At 38.4% G+C, this 14,498-nt stretch overlaps 1 protein-coding gene across 1 annotated transcript; it reads right to left on the reverse strand.

The window, feature by feature from the left end:
* Positions 1-135: 135 nt before the first annotated feature.
* LOC122720841 (sodium- and chloride-dependent GABA transporter 1-like) lies at positions 136-11,580 on the reverse strand. Its single transcript, XM_043947868.1, has 11 exons — positions 11,070-11,580; positions 6,775-7,080; positions 5,923-6,057; positions 5,702-5,830; positions 5,452-5,605; positions 4,831-5,202; positions 4,272-4,488; positions 3,977-4,129; positions 3,685-3,888; positions 3,416-3,586; positions 136-3,282 (listed from the first exon to the last, which is right to left on the reverse strand). Exons 2-11 carry the CDS (start codon positions 7,073-7,075, stop codon positions 3,145-3,147), a joined length of 1,974 nt encoding a protein of 657 aa, XP_043803803.1. The 5' UTR covers positions 7,076-7,080; positions 11,070-11,580; the 3' UTR covers positions 136-3,144.
* Positions 11,581-14,498: the final 2,918 nt, after the last annotated feature.

Raw genomic sequence — 14,498 nt, forward strand, 5'->3', positions numbered from 1 at the left:
CAATTCCATTTGGAATGATTTTTCGTATCATTGGTGATACTTTTGAAAAGAAGAAGTACGTATATGTATATATATTTTTTAATACAAGGATTATTAACAGGATTGATATCAAAATTTTGTAAAATAAAAAAAAAGTTTAAATCGCAGCGTGAAAAGTAGAGAAAGATAAAATATACGGAAATTTAAAATTAAAGTAAAGAAAGTCGATCGCGTTTAAGGATGGCGATGAGATCTTTCTCGTTCGATATTTTTGGGATCACAAGTCGAAAGGCCATCGAAAGAATATCCTCTTATATATTTTCGTACAACCATAATAAACGCATCATACATCTTCGAATCTCGTTTCGTTCTTCAACTCTTCCGTGCCATTACAATAAAAATTACAATAAAATTCGCGCATTCGATCTTCTCCTTGTTCGAAACTAAACGATAAGAAAGAAACGTCCATCGTGATAAATATTACGCTTAGCTCGATTAAAAAATTATTCGCGGGTATAACAATGCGTTGATATTGAATGAAAACAAATAGACGTGTAAATGTACGCGCAACATCAACAATTGTCGAAATACTCGTTTAACGCATTCAATGCGCCATCAAAAATCAAATATTCGAATATATAAAAACAATAATTGTGAAAAAAAATACAAAAGCAACGAGGGAACGAAAAGAAAACCAGAAAACTCTTTTTTATCTTTCATATTTCTCGAAAAACTTTATAGCGCATCCTTACATCGTCTACCACAGGATAGAACATTTTTTGTGACGCGTACATTCGCATCATCCGCCACGTAAAATATTTTTTGTGACGCGCATTCTTACATTATCTGCTACAGGGTAAGACATTTTTTGTGATATTCGCGTCATCCGCCACATAAAATATTTTTTGTGACGCGTACCCTTACATCGTCTGCCACAGGATAGAACATTCTTTGTGACGCGTACTCTTACATCGTCTGCTACAAGATAGAACATTCTTTGTGACGCGTACTCTTACATCGTCTGCCACAGGATAGAACATTCTTTGTGACGCGTACATTCGCGTCATCTGCCACGTAAAATATTTTTTGTGACGCGTACTCTTACATCGTTTGCTACAGGATAAGACATTCTTTGTGACATTTGCGTCATCCGCCACGTAAAATATTTTTTGTGACGCGCATTCTTACATTATCTGCCACAGGATAGAACATTCTTTGTGACGCGTACATTCGCGTCATCTGTCACGTAAAATATTTTTTATGACGCGTACCCTTACATTGTCTGCCACAGGATAGAACATTCTTTGTGACGCGTACTCTTACATCGTCTGCTACAGGATAGAACATTCTTTGTGACGCGTACCCTTATATCGTCTGCTACAGGATAGGACATTCTTTGTGACGAGTATGTTCGCGTCATCCGCCACATAAAATATTTTTCGTGACGCGCATCCTTATATCGTCTGCTACAGGATAGGACATTCTTTGTGACGAGTATGTTCGCGTCATCTGCCACGTAAAATATTTTTCGTGACGCGTACCCTTACATGATCTGCCACAGGATAGGATATTCTTTGTGACGCGTACATCCACGTCATCCACTATATAATAGGATATTTTTTACGGTACGTAGATGCACATGATGATCTACCACAGCTTAAAACAAATTCTTTTTACGACATATATTTTTTCATTGCCGGCATTGAATGTGTTAAACAGAGCATGGTCAGAAGACGATGGTTTAAACACAGACAGAATTATTACTTAGGCCCGTTTCCAAATTTATTGCTCGTGTCCATCAATTATTTATAAATCGAGTTTTGTCGAGCGTCACTTCTCGTTCCAACAATATTTTTTTCTCTTTAAATATACTATTAATTGGTCGTTTGAATTAATAATATTATTAATGCAAATAACAGTACGTCGAACAATATTTTGAATTAATAATCCTTTTTAGCAATCTTAAAATCGTAGATATATTCACTAGATATAATTCTTTCATAAAACTAATGTTTATATTATATTCTTATCTTACATCTATATTCCTGGATTTACGATCCTTCGCGTGGAATCACTGCGATCGAAAGGAATCATTTATTTGATCTTTTTTTTTTTTTTTTTCCGTTTTAAATTCGTCCAACGAACGAATTGTTAATAAATTTTCTAAAAATGAATTTTTAGTCTAATCCTGCTGAACGTTTATTCGTTTCTTACGCAATGATTCCCGGTAATTGTGGTACCAACGAATTTCTGCGAGGCACACTTCTATCCTCGACTCGATTTGACGCGAAAAAATTTTTCCAACTGATTATATACAAAACTTATTTCCTTTCTTTCTTTTTAATACGTAATATTAAAAATTATTAAATGTCAACTATGTTATGATAAGACTACATGTAACTTAGCTTAATTAATAATATTTAAAAAGTAATATTATTCGTTTTAAAAGGAAGAAAAAAGGAAGAAAAATTTTTTAACAAGAGTGTCAATGTCGAGGCACGATTCTCATTATCTGTAATTTAACCGGCTAGTAATCGAACTAACTACGTACATCGTTTTTTTTTTAAAAAATTTCTGCTTCTCGAAAAGTAGGCATTGGTCGAATAATAAAAATATCGGTAAAAATTGGGTCGTATCTTTTTCGTGCATAGAGAAACATCGCGATAAAAAATATAGACCTCTTCGAGTCACTTGTATCTTTTGTTTAGTTACCCGAGAACTAGCGGTGTCTTCTATTATCTTCTTCGTCATCTTTCTCTAACGATAAATAGATAATACTTACTCTTTTTTCACGTGGTACCATCGTTTAATATAGAAGGAACGAGTATTTGGTATTTTTTTATTCGCACAGTAATTGCTCGAATTTCGTTATATATTCATACAACTTGTTATTTTTTTCTTCTTCTTTATTTTGATTCATCTCGAAAGTATCGTCGATCAAAAAGAAGTTTTACGGTTGAAATATATTTTTTTGCTTCGAAGAAATTGATTCGATTTTCTTTGAATTTTAATTTTATCGAAAACCGAAGAAACGAATTCGACGAATTCCAAATGAATCGAGCAATTCTCTGTCCGATAAATTCGATTAATAAATCTCGTTAAAAATACTACACTTACAACTTAATTACAACCTAATAAGAAATAAGGAAGCCATTTTTACGGCGATCATGTTTGACTTAGGAAACTGTTGTTCTTCGTGATCAATCCCGCGCTGCTCTCCGACATTGGTATCACTGCCGATTTCTCCCCCTTCGGTAATTTTGCATGTGATTTTATGTTCGGTTTCAAACCTTTCATAATATTCTGAAATATTGGATCGATCGATTTAAACGCCTTAATCGAAAGTTGAAAATTTTTAGATACATAAAACTCGAAGAAAATTGATCGGTCGATATGAAATATATACGACGAAATTGATAAGAAATAAAAATTTCACCTCTTTTATGGATCCTGGTGTAACTACCACGTAATATACAGCGTAAACAGGGATCCAGATCATGGATGACAAACTGAGACAAACGCCTATCACCTCCGCCCACGTCGGATATTCGTAATTGTTTCCATATCTCAGAGGTTTGTATTGAACGCATTGGAACACGAAGATGAACTGAAAGAGATAAGAAGATTTGTCCCCTTTCTTTCTTTCTTTTCAAGGAATTGGACGAATAGATATTATTATATTCGACGAAACCGATGATCACTCACAGCCATGATCACTGGTGCAAACACGACCCAGCAAATATACCAAAAGTTATTCAATCGTATACCCATCATCTGATGTATGCAATCGCAGAATTTTTTCGCCCCAAATATCCAAGATATAGCTATCGTTTGGAAGAAACAGACCCAGAGAATCGACATTCCGCTCGCCGAGTAGAAATCCATTAATTGGAATATGTAAACGCCACCCTGAAACGATTATTTAATTAATTTCTCGTTTCGAAATGAATATTTATTAATCTCGTTGACATTGAATATTTATGTAATCGACACTAACGTTGGTCACCATGGGAAGGCCCAAAAGGAACATGAGACAGCAAATGGCAATGGTGAACTTGTTCCTGTGGGGGCGTAAGAGGTCGGGCCAATTGTCGACAACCCCTGTGATGAACGATTCCACGATACAGAATTCACTGTCGATCCCGAGTATCTGTTATAACAAAAGAAAAGCATAAGGATAATCATTCATTATCAAGACAATGAATATGGAAATATATATATATCTAAGGATCATGACACAGGTGAAGAAAGAATTGACGGAAGGAGAAGGAGTGAAGTTGAAGCTTTCTCACGAGGAGCATCACGAAGAAGATGATGGCCCACATGGAGGCGCCGGGAAGCTTGAGGACCACCTCTGGATAAGTGAGAAACACGAGCCCTGGACCGCTTTTAACCACCTTGGCCACTTCTGTTCCCTGCTCCAACGCGATGTGGCCCAGGATGGAGAAAGTGACGCAACCGGCCAGTAAACAGGTTAACGTGTTCACCACACACGTGATCAATGCGTCTCTGAAACAATATTTTATCGAATTTCTCTCTCTCTCTCTCTCTCTTTTTTTCAAACTTGGAACGAAGGTAAAAACGAAGGGAAAAGCGACGAGCCATTCATCAGCTCGATCGAAAAGTTGTTGTATTAAGTAGAACGAGTCAATGTGTTCTCTGACAAAATTAAAGAAAAATGATTTATTCGTATATTATCGTCGATATGAAATCGACAATATTTTCTATGAATAATACACACACAGAGAGAGAGAGAAAAGATTACACTTCGATAAAGAAACAGAATTGCGTATCGTAGTATAAAATAATCGGTTGAGAGGACAATTAATTAGCTCGAGGGAATGATCTCACTTGTAGCAATTGTGATGGAACTTGTTGTACGATCCGAGAGCGGGCAGAGCTCCAGTCCCGATGCTGTAGGCGAAGAAAATTTGCGTGGCCCCGTCGATCCATGGGCCAGGCGACATTAATTCCTCCCACCTCGGCGTGACGTAGTACAGCAAGCCGTTGTAGCTGCCCTCCAACGTCACCGCTCTTCCCAAAAGAATAAAAAGCACCACGTAGGGGAACAAAGCTGAAAACCAAATAATTTTACCACTCTGGTGGAGACCACGCCGGATGATGAAATATACGAGGAGCCAGCCGATGACCAGACAGCCTAACAGTTCCCATTGGATCCCTCCGATGCTCTCTATACCGGAAGTGATCCCAAGAAGTCGTCGTCTAAAAGTCGTCGAGAGAGAGAGAGAGAAAAACTCGTTAATATAAATCCTCAAATGGATCTTTCTCAAAATTTTCAATTCTGAGTCTCACCTAAAATGTTTAAATGTTAAAAATTTTCGAACAATTTTCGATGGTAAAAAAAATTAGAAGGGCGATATTCGAGTCGTGAATTTTCCAAGAGAGAGAGAGAAAAAAAAAGAAGAAGAAGAAGAAGAAGAAGGGGAAAAAAAACTTGTGAAACTTGCTTACTCCCAATATTCCTCGACCGGTGTAGCGTGATGAAGTAGAAGAGTGACGTTGTTGTTGTTGTACGTGGAATTCGTGTTATTCGAATTAACAAGATCTGTCGTTTCCTCGATCTTTTCGAGGCCGTCGAAACAATCCTCGGTATTCCACCAATTTCCTACGAAAAAAAAAAAAAAAAATTACCACACCGTTGTTAGAGTGTATGGAGTTGACGAGACTAGAAATTTTATTTCCGATCGATTGATCAACCAACCGCAACCCTTCCAAGGTACGTTAGGTATATTGACGAAAGTGGTTATAAGATAGAAGAGCGTCCAGGCGATGATGATGCAGTAATAAACGTCTAGGAAGAATACGATCGTCATAGTGGCGTATCCAACCCCTAAAATCAAAACGTTTAATTTTATTTGCTCGATTTATTTCTTGAAGATTGTAAAAAGAAAGAAAGAAAGAAAGAAGTATTTTGAGAATAACCTTGCAACAGTGGACACAATTGCCCCACCAAAGTCATTCCTCCAGCTCCAAGGTATTGGCCGATTGCCACTTCTTGGAAGAATATTGGAATACCACAGAACACCATAGCAATTCCATAAGTGATGAGGAAAGCGCCTGTAATTATTTTATAAAGTTGTAGAATATTTTCGAGAATTATTTTAAAAACACGTGGCAAAATTTAAAATTAGATTCGAGTGGAAATTTTTCGATTAATTTGGTTTCATTAATAACGGATACGTGGGGGAACGTATAATTATCTACAGTATTCATAGTCGAAGATGAATTATTCATTAGAAAATCCAACGTATCCTTGATAATCACAGAGGAGGATCGATGCGACCTCGATTGGCCTTTGTCCTTCGATCCCAATCGAAATCACGGGCCGATTCATCGTGAGGGGAATTCGTGAAATTTCATTTTGAATACGTAAATACTTTCGTTCATAAATAAAATCGTTAATTTCAAAAAATTGAAAAAATTTAACATCTCCAACAAGATCAAATTGAAGCAACAAAGCAATATCGATTTTAAAATTACACGTAAAGAAGCTACACGTCACGTTTAATAATTCATAGAACGATCAACCGAATTGGAATCGAATTGAGGAATAACGTTGATTGATAATTTCGAAATTACGTGTAAAGAAGATGTCCATCCGTAAATTAAGCATAAATTCCCAGAAAAGAAAGAAGGAAACGAATTTTATCGAAAACTCTGATCCGACATGGCATAGAGGAAACAACGTAACATTTCTCCAACGTTGGCCAACGGAATCAAATTAACCTCGCTCGGGCTCGTTCTCCAACCTACGCAGCAATTCCAAAAACTCACCTCCCCCGTTCTTGTAGCACAAATACGGAAACCTCCACACGTTTCCAAGCCCCACCGAGACGCTGATACACGAGAACAGGAAATCCAACTTGTTATCCCATCCCCCTCGTTCCGTGTCCTCTTCACGATTCCCGACTTCCGTCGCCCTGCCCTGCGACGTGGACACCGTCGTTTTAGCAGCGGCGTGAGACGTTTCTCTCCCCCTGCTCGAGCCCACCGACTTGGCCTTGAACTCTATGAAAGTCTGATCCGGATCCACTTGATCCTTTTGCTCTCCCCAATAGTACATCTTCTCCGCCATGGTTGCTGGAATCCACGGAATTGGATATCAATCGAAAGGGAAAAGGAGGGAAAAGAGGGAAAAAGAAAGCGAAAGAGAAATTAATTGGTTAGAATTTCGAACAGAGATTCGAATGATAAATTATTTATTCGAGCGTTTCTATTCTTGAATCGTTGAATTTTTTCGCTCATCTCGTGGCGGAGATCACGCGACGATTGCTTGGATGGATGGATTGATTGATTGATTGATTGATCGAACCGTGACCTTGAACCGTGATTCACGCGGAATTCGTATAATCGATCGATAATCGGAGGTTATGTAAATGCGTGCTGCACGCTCTGAGACATCCTGGAACGACACGCAATAATGGAACATGCAAGTTACAAGGGGTAATCGTGGTTGATTAATGACAATACAGTTAACGAAGAGATCTTTTCTTAGGGACGATTTTAGATTTCGGTGTATAAACGGAGCGCGTGGGTGGAGACGTGGATGGCACTCGGTGCTTTGGAATTTTTCCATTTCTTTTTAATTCTTTAAGCAAGTATTTTTTTTCATGTAAATTTTTGATATTTTTCGCTTTTATTAATTATTTCGTTTTATTTTAATTTTTAACAGTAATTATTTATTTATTTTCGAATGCATAATTTTTACAATTACTCGTTTATTCATTTGTATTATTCGTGTATTTTCTCCTTCTTTTTTTAATTATACTCCATTCAAAATTCATATCTCGTACGATGAATTTTGAATACATAAGTGTATCAAAAATTTATATTTCGTCGTATAGAATCGATCGTATTTAACGTTCGAGTTTATTCCGTTTTGTAAACAGAAACGGAAAGGTTAATTCCTACGTTTACAAATTTCCTCGACACCGAACACGAATGTAAACATTGAGAACGACGATATACCGCCAGTTGTCGTCCCACCGTTTGTCGCGTACGGACGAAAGTCGATTATCGTCCGATCGAATAAAGACGTCGAGTTGAAAATTGAAGCTAATAATATATTGCACTCGTTATTGCGCTTAATGCACAATCGATATTTATTATTTCGTTGAATAAATAAAACTCGCGGCTCGCGTTGTTTACCGCTTGATTTTCGAGGAATCGTGAATCACAGGCAACGAAAGAATCGATTACTTTTTTAAAGATCGCGTGCCTTTCCTCCCGTGAAATTTATTTATTTGATTTTATATTTAGAAATCGAGATGAAATATCTCGTGTAATAACGTGTTCCATTCGTGTTATCAAAAGTTGCGAGCGACGAGGAAATACGTAGCGGTTGTTGCGTCATCTTGTGTACATTTTACTAATATGGATTCATCGGGTGGTGGTGCAAATTGAAACGAGCGATTCTTAATCTACCCGTTATCTTAATATTCCTATACGATATTAATTAATTATTTCGCGTTTATAATAATTTCCAGTGTTCGTTTGTGTACCTTAAGGAAAAAGGATGAAAATATTAATTAATTTCAAGCAATGTAAACGCTTTCGTGAGCTTATCTTTCCAATTAAGCTTGTCAAAAATTTAACACAAAGATTTAACCAGATCGATCGAGGATTAAATTATGCACCGAAGAAAACATCGTTCGTTTCAAGCCGAACGAACTTGATTGAAAATCTTGGAAAAAGAATTTACCAAGCCTGTTAAATAGCTTCGATTCTATCGTTGGCCGACCTCGATTCCAGATATTCTATATCGTGGCGCGCATACATAAATAATTTAATTACCCCGTAGAGAGGTGATCGCTTATACATCGGATTTTGCGTTTCCACGTCGCTTCGCGCGATAAACCTTTCAATCCGCAACTCCATCACGCGTATCGCATTAACCTTTATACCGATTAAATCGCGCCCCATTCACAATGGCGAGCGGGAACGAGGACTACCGATTGTCGGATCGGCCGACAATTGACGATAAATCGAGAATTACGATCAAGCGGTGAACTTAACGTTTTGTAACAACGAGCGTAAGCGTACGTGAATAGAATGTTGACGAAAGAAATGTGGACGAATCGAACGAGAATAATTACGATCGATTTTTGTCAACTCGAGGAAACTTTTTTAAGAAATATATCGTTGATAATAAGTCGAATAAGTAATAATACGATCAAGCGGTGAATTTAATTTTGTATTTCGTTAACTCGAGGAAAGTACGAGTAGAAATTTTTTAGAAATTTAAGAAATATATCGTTGACAATAGATCGAGTATTACGATCAAGCGGTGAACTTAATTTGTATTTCGTTAACTCGAAGAAAGTACGAGTAGAAATTTTTTAAGAAATATATCGTTGACAATAGATCGAATATTACGATCAAGCGGTGAACTTAACGTTTTGTAACAACGAGCGTAAGCGTACGTGAATAGAATGTTGACGAAAGAAATGTGGACGAATCGAACGAGAATAATTACGATCGATTTTGTCAACTCGAGGAAACTTTTTTAAGAAATATATCGTTGACAATAGATCGAATATTACGATCAAGCGGTGAACTTAATTTGTACTTCGTTAACTCGAGGAAACTACGGGTAGAACTTTTTTAGATTAGAGGAACGAGAATTGTAATTAAACGGGGAACGTTTATTTTCTTGATCAAGGATAGGAAAATTTTCCAAGAAAAATAATTGTTTCCGGAAGATGGGGAAATTTTAATTGAACAGGCGAGAACGAATAAATAAACGAGTAACGTTAATTAGTCCCTTCTAGAAATTTATATACGGGATATGTTTCACTTAATTAACTTGTAAAGTATACTTGAACGTACAAATATAACTCGGTACACGCGTGTATATATTCACTTGGCCGGCGAAGCAACGTTTGCTCTCGTCTACCTTTAAACGAGATTTGCGACTCTATTCTCACCACCGTTGATAAAGCGACACAAAATTTTACAACTATTGCTATTATTAAGAAAAAAATTACTAAATCACCGCACCGTAAAGAAGAATTTGTGTTCAAATTGGTTGGAAAAAAATATTTCTTATTCGAAAAAAATATACTTTCGATCGATCTCTCGATTTACAACTTCCACTCTCTTTCTCCCTCTCCTCTATTTATATTTCCGCGAGGGTTGTCTTTAATACTCTGATCTCTCGCGAAAACCGGCTCCAACTCAATGAAAAAATCCCCCTTTCCTCGAAAGGGTTCGCCACGCTTGTCCCGCTACCCTTATTACCCGATTCACAAACGCGCAACAGAGAAAGTCCGCTTGCACGCACCTGTTTGCCTCTGTATGCGTGTTTGCACGATCGAGTACACTAACGTTCACAAATACGCTATTTCGACGTTTCAAATTGAAAATTTGCAAATTAAATTATCAAGGGGAGCTCTCGTGAAATCGATGAATCTATCGCCGATATTCAAAGGATAATTTATCGATTTAAATATATATGAATATATATGAATATATAGATAAAGGGGAGAAAGAGAGAGAGAGAGAGAGAGAGAGATTGGCGATTAATTCGATTTTTGAGCGGGAGTGTACGTGATTCTGGAATAGAAAGATAAACACGGATACTTTTGAAGCGTATTGTATTTCGTGATTTCGTCTCACGTGTGCGTGGAGCGCGCGAGCGCGGCTGATTTCGCTTGTATACAAATACTCGCGCGCGCGCTACGGGATGCTGAACGCAAAATCAATAAGAAGCTTCGTGTCACGTTACACCGTGCACGTGGATTTGTATATTATTTCAATCTAATATCGTTTCATTCGCGAGATTTTATTTTTCTCCCCCTCTCCCTTTCGTTCCTCTCTTTTCTCCGTTCAATCAACAACGATCGATGATATCCGTCGATCGTAAAAATCGTGAATTTCGATCGATTTAATAACGTAGATATTAACGTAGAATCACGGATGAAGAAAACGACGACTCTTATTTACAATTAGGTTTTCGATTAGACTGAAAAATGTAATCTGTGAAACGAAACTGAATTTCTTTTTGAAACGAAGAAAGATTCGCGCGGCGAATGAAAGAATAAAAATCGAAGAAAATTAATTCATCTCACCAATCGTGGATCGACACGAAAAGCACAACGACACAAGGTTCCAAGATATCGCGAGATCTTCTCAACCCTTGCCTCGATCCAAGTTTCCTCAAAACCGAATTCTTCGAGTCTTGTAAATTCTTCCTCGATGCTTTTATATTATTCTTTTTCGTCTTCTTCTTCTTCTTCTGCTTCTTCTTCGAATCCTCCACCTTTCGCCTTACCATTTACATCCTTCCAAGATTGGAGGATCTCGAACGGACGAGGACGATGCCCTCCGAAGGAGGAGGAAAACAATCGAGTTCACGCCCGACCTTCGTTCTGGACCTCGGGAAAAAATCCTCGTTTCTGAGATTTTCCGCTTAAATCGCGAAAGAATGGAGAAATACGATTTTTCGTATTATAAATCCTTTGTCTGCTGCGTTCGAGGGAAGCTTGTTTGCAACGCGAGTGGAGGAGTATCGTTATAGGAACGACACACTTCTCCTGGTGGAAACTGATTTTACTGCGTATCAGATGATGCTACTGGGCAGCCTCGTGTCGACCTATCCTACGAGGGATGTCGTTACGGAATAACGCTTGGCCGCAAGACGGGGAGTGTTACCCTGTTTGGGCGCATGCGCGGACACCCCCTCCAAGAAACTTGGGATCGAGGCTGTCCTGGAAACGCCAAGTCTCTCTCCAGGACTCGATGAATAATCAAAGAGAATGGGTTGGAGGATTGTCGAACGGGATATCGTTTGATTCCAAGTATTTTTGTATTTTTTCACTTGTTTTTTTTTTTTTTTATAATGGATTTACGGAATTTTGAAAATTGGAAATCGGTTGTTTTTTTGAAAATTAATGAATTTAGCTTTTTCTCGAAGCGATGGAAGATGCGAATCGTTTGCATTTAATCTTAGAAAAGACGATCTTGAAATCGAGCGTAGTCTTTTAGATTCGAAATGAAAAAGCAATCGCTCGAGAAATTTTTAGCGTAGGTGTTTTCGATTCTTTGGAAGAAATAATTTTATGTGAAATAAATTGGATTTGAAGATAGATTTAAAGGTTAAGTATTTCAAAAATCAATAATTTAAAATAAATTCGAATCAAATATCGATTGAATTTAAATTCAAAAATGAATATAAAACTTGCTCAACGACTTTTTTCCACGTATATATATATATATCAATTCCTTTATCGCTGTTCATTAATCTTTCAACGTATCGATCAAGCAATAAAAACAACACGGATCGTAAAAAAATACGTAGACGTATAATTTTTATAGTACAATACAATATTTTACGGTACAATACGGTACAATAGCTTCTATAATCTTTTACATCTATTATTATTCTACGTCATCTCTACCACCATAGTTAGCGATTATTCACTTTCAGCGTTCAAAAGACTTTACAATTTTCCTTCCCAGATAGAAAAAGATAGAAGAGCAATGCATCGTTCGGGCGAATAATATTTCCTTTTTTCCATCCGTACCAAAGAAAGAAAGAAAGAAAAATCATCGACTCATCTCCTCCCTTTCCTGTTCCTCGCTTACCATCCCTCGAATCGATCGTAAGAAAAATCTCTCCGCGAATTCGCTCGATTTCGTAACGCGTGAATCGTAACGTCGAAAATCAATTTCTCGATTCTTGCATAAACTCGTCCCAAATTCGTCCCGAATCGAGATCGTCTCAATCCCTAAGTGATTAATTTCCTCTCGAGATCCTTCGAGATCCCCTTCATCCAAGTTTCCTCGTGGACAAAATATAAGAGTAGAGTACGCAATACTTTTAAAAGACTCGGACACGTTGCTCTAACGCTCTAACGATCCATCCTTGGGATTATTTATATTTTTGCCAATTACGATCGAGGAACTCGATCCTTTCAATTTTTTCCCCAACGTCCTCCCGCTTACTCTCGGCTATTGAAAAAATATTTTCTAGTTTTTAGAAATCGGTGTTCGATGCTCGCCCCGGAAACAATTGGACCGATTCAAAATTTCCCGAGTGGAAAATCTACTAACGTAACGTGTCCATTTATTATTGGGTAAAAAGAGCGCTGTTGTCGTCCGATCACGTCAGTGGCGCGTCTCTCAACATCCGCTCGACTGGTCGCTCGAGTTGTTGGGTATGACCGTGTGGCAACCGCGCTTGTATCTCGAGTGGCGCGGCGACAGATCGTCCGAGTCTTGGATATCGTTCACCACGGCCACCGTGTGGAGAGACTTCATCGACACTTTCTTGATCGGCTCTTTGTACCCGGAGAAATTTGGCTTCGGCATCCAGTTCGTTCCATACGAAACGGGAAGTATCTCCCTTCGATGATCGTTGATTATCGCGTCTGTGGAGATCTCGGATCGGCACTCGTCGCATATGGAGCTTGCCTCGCTGTCGTTCGGCACGTTGCTCTTCTTGCTCGCTATCGCTATAGGCTCGCCTTGCAGCCATAATTGGTGTAGGATGTGGCTTATTTTTCTGCAACAGGTTTTTAAAGGAGAATATGAATTTCTCTTAATTCGAAGCCATAAATGTGTGTTCGTGAAAAATAAAAAAAGAAACGAACCTTTTGAGGTAAGAGTTGGCGTAAAATTTCACCGTTGTTATAGCGTCTTTTATGCCGATCGCCAATTCCGTCGCGAAGTTCCACACTCGATTGGCGGAAACAGCGCAGCCTAGAACCGTGACAGCGATCGACATCGAGATCAGCCAGCTGATGAAACCGGCCGACATGACGGGTGGCTCTAGCGGGGGTGGATAGTACGAGGACCAAACTTGTTGCCACCATTGATAAGAGACGTCTCTGTATTCGGATTGCTGTGCATCCGAATAATCCGATAATGGAATAATCAATTTTCCTTTTTCTTTTCGGAAAAATAATATTTGAAAAACAGAAAGGATTCGTATTTCGTCGTTATTTATCGATAAATAAATATATCGATACACTTTTATTGAAAAAGAGTAAAATTTGGATTATCATCACAGGGATTAAGAAATGTACGTTGTCAAAATTATACGATATATTTTCCTTTTTTTTTCTGGATAAAAGGACGCTCACTTTGGCAGTTTGAAAACGAAATCAACGCAACTGTGTTTAAAAATATCAGCGGCGATAGAGATATAACTCACGTAACTCCAGGAGGTCCAGACGCAGCAATAGATGAGCCTCTGCCACATGAGCCAGAACCAGAGAATGGCGATAACGACGACCCAGCTGACCAACAGCTTGAAACGAAAAAACGTGGAATAACCCCCGAAGGGTTAGCCCGAACGACCTCATTTCTCGAAAGGAGAATGGGAAGGATACCTGAAGGCTCTTGTACATGATGGGGCCCGTTATTTGGGCGAGGCCGTTGTAGGAGGGTGGACTCCTCCAGAGGACGATCGCCATCGAAACGAGGATGAGGAGGGAAGGCAAGGTGTGGATGAAATCGGGGCCGACCGCTATCTTGGCATACTCTCGAAACACCTT

The sequence above is a fragment of the Apis laboriosa genome, unplaced genomic scaffold (assembly GCF_014066325.1).
Source record: "Apis laboriosa isolate Shangri-la unplaced genomic scaffold, ASM1406632v1 scaffold13_cov153, whole genome shotgun sequence".
Taxonomy (NCBI): Eukaryota; Metazoa; Arthropoda; class Insecta; order Hymenoptera; family Apidae; genus Apis; species Apis laboriosa.

Excerpts from the sequence above, each read along its gene's own strand:
- LOC122720841 (XM_043947868.1), bottom strand. The coding sequence starts at position 7,075 with ATGGCGGAGAAGATGTACTATTGGGGAGAGCAAAAGGATCAAGTGGAT. Across the intron at positions 6,058-6,774 it reads GTGCTACAAGAACGGGGGAG|GCGCTTTCCTCATCACTTAT; the intron begins GTGAGTTTTTGG and ends AAATAATTACAG. Across the intron at positions 4,130-4,271 it reads TCTTCTTCGTGATGCTCCTC|ATACTCGGGATCGACAGTGA; the intron begins GTGAGAAAGCTT and ends TTGTTATAACAG.